Below are 293 nucleotides of genomic sequence, written 5' to 3'. Positions count from 1 at the left end.
TGTACGAGGCGCTGCACGGCCCCCCCAAGAAGATCCTGGTGGAAGGCGCCAACGCCGCCCTGCTGGACATCGACTTCGGTGCGGCCCCCGCGCCCCAACGCACCGCGCTGTCGTGTCTGGGGGGACGGGGCGTGGCCTTCATCCTGCCTCGGACTGACCCCCGTGCCCTCCCCCTAACTTAGCCGAGACGGGGAGGCGGCTGGAGATGAGAGGCCGAGGGCCCAGAGACCAGGACGGGGTGGGGGTGGTTAGAGCAGCGCCCCCACAACCTCCCTCCCCGCCCCGGGGCTCCC

At 72.0% G+C, this 293-nt stretch overlaps 1 protein-coding gene across 1 annotated transcript in view; it reads left to right on the top strand.

Annotated features, from left to right (window-relative positions):
• The window catches only part of LOC102754192 (adenylosuccinate synthetase isozyme 1), a 20,318-nt gene that overhangs the window by 15,860 nt on the left and 4,165 nt on the right, over positions 1 to 293 (top strand). Inside the window, exon 4 of the mRNA XM_006754017.2 lies at positions 9 to 181. Coding sequence (XP_006754080.1) covers positions 9 to 181 — 173 coding nt within the window. The remainder of the gene's footprint in view (positions 1 to 8; positions 182 to 293) is intronic.

This window comes from Myotis davidii, unplaced genomic scaffold (assembly GCF_000327345.1).
Source record: "Myotis davidii unplaced genomic scaffold, ASM32734v1 scaffold472, whole genome shotgun sequence".
NCBI lineage: Eukaryota > Metazoa > Chordata > Mammalia > Chiroptera > Vespertilionidae > Myotis > Myotis davidii.
This window is presented reverse-complemented; position numbering and strand designations above follow the sequence as displayed.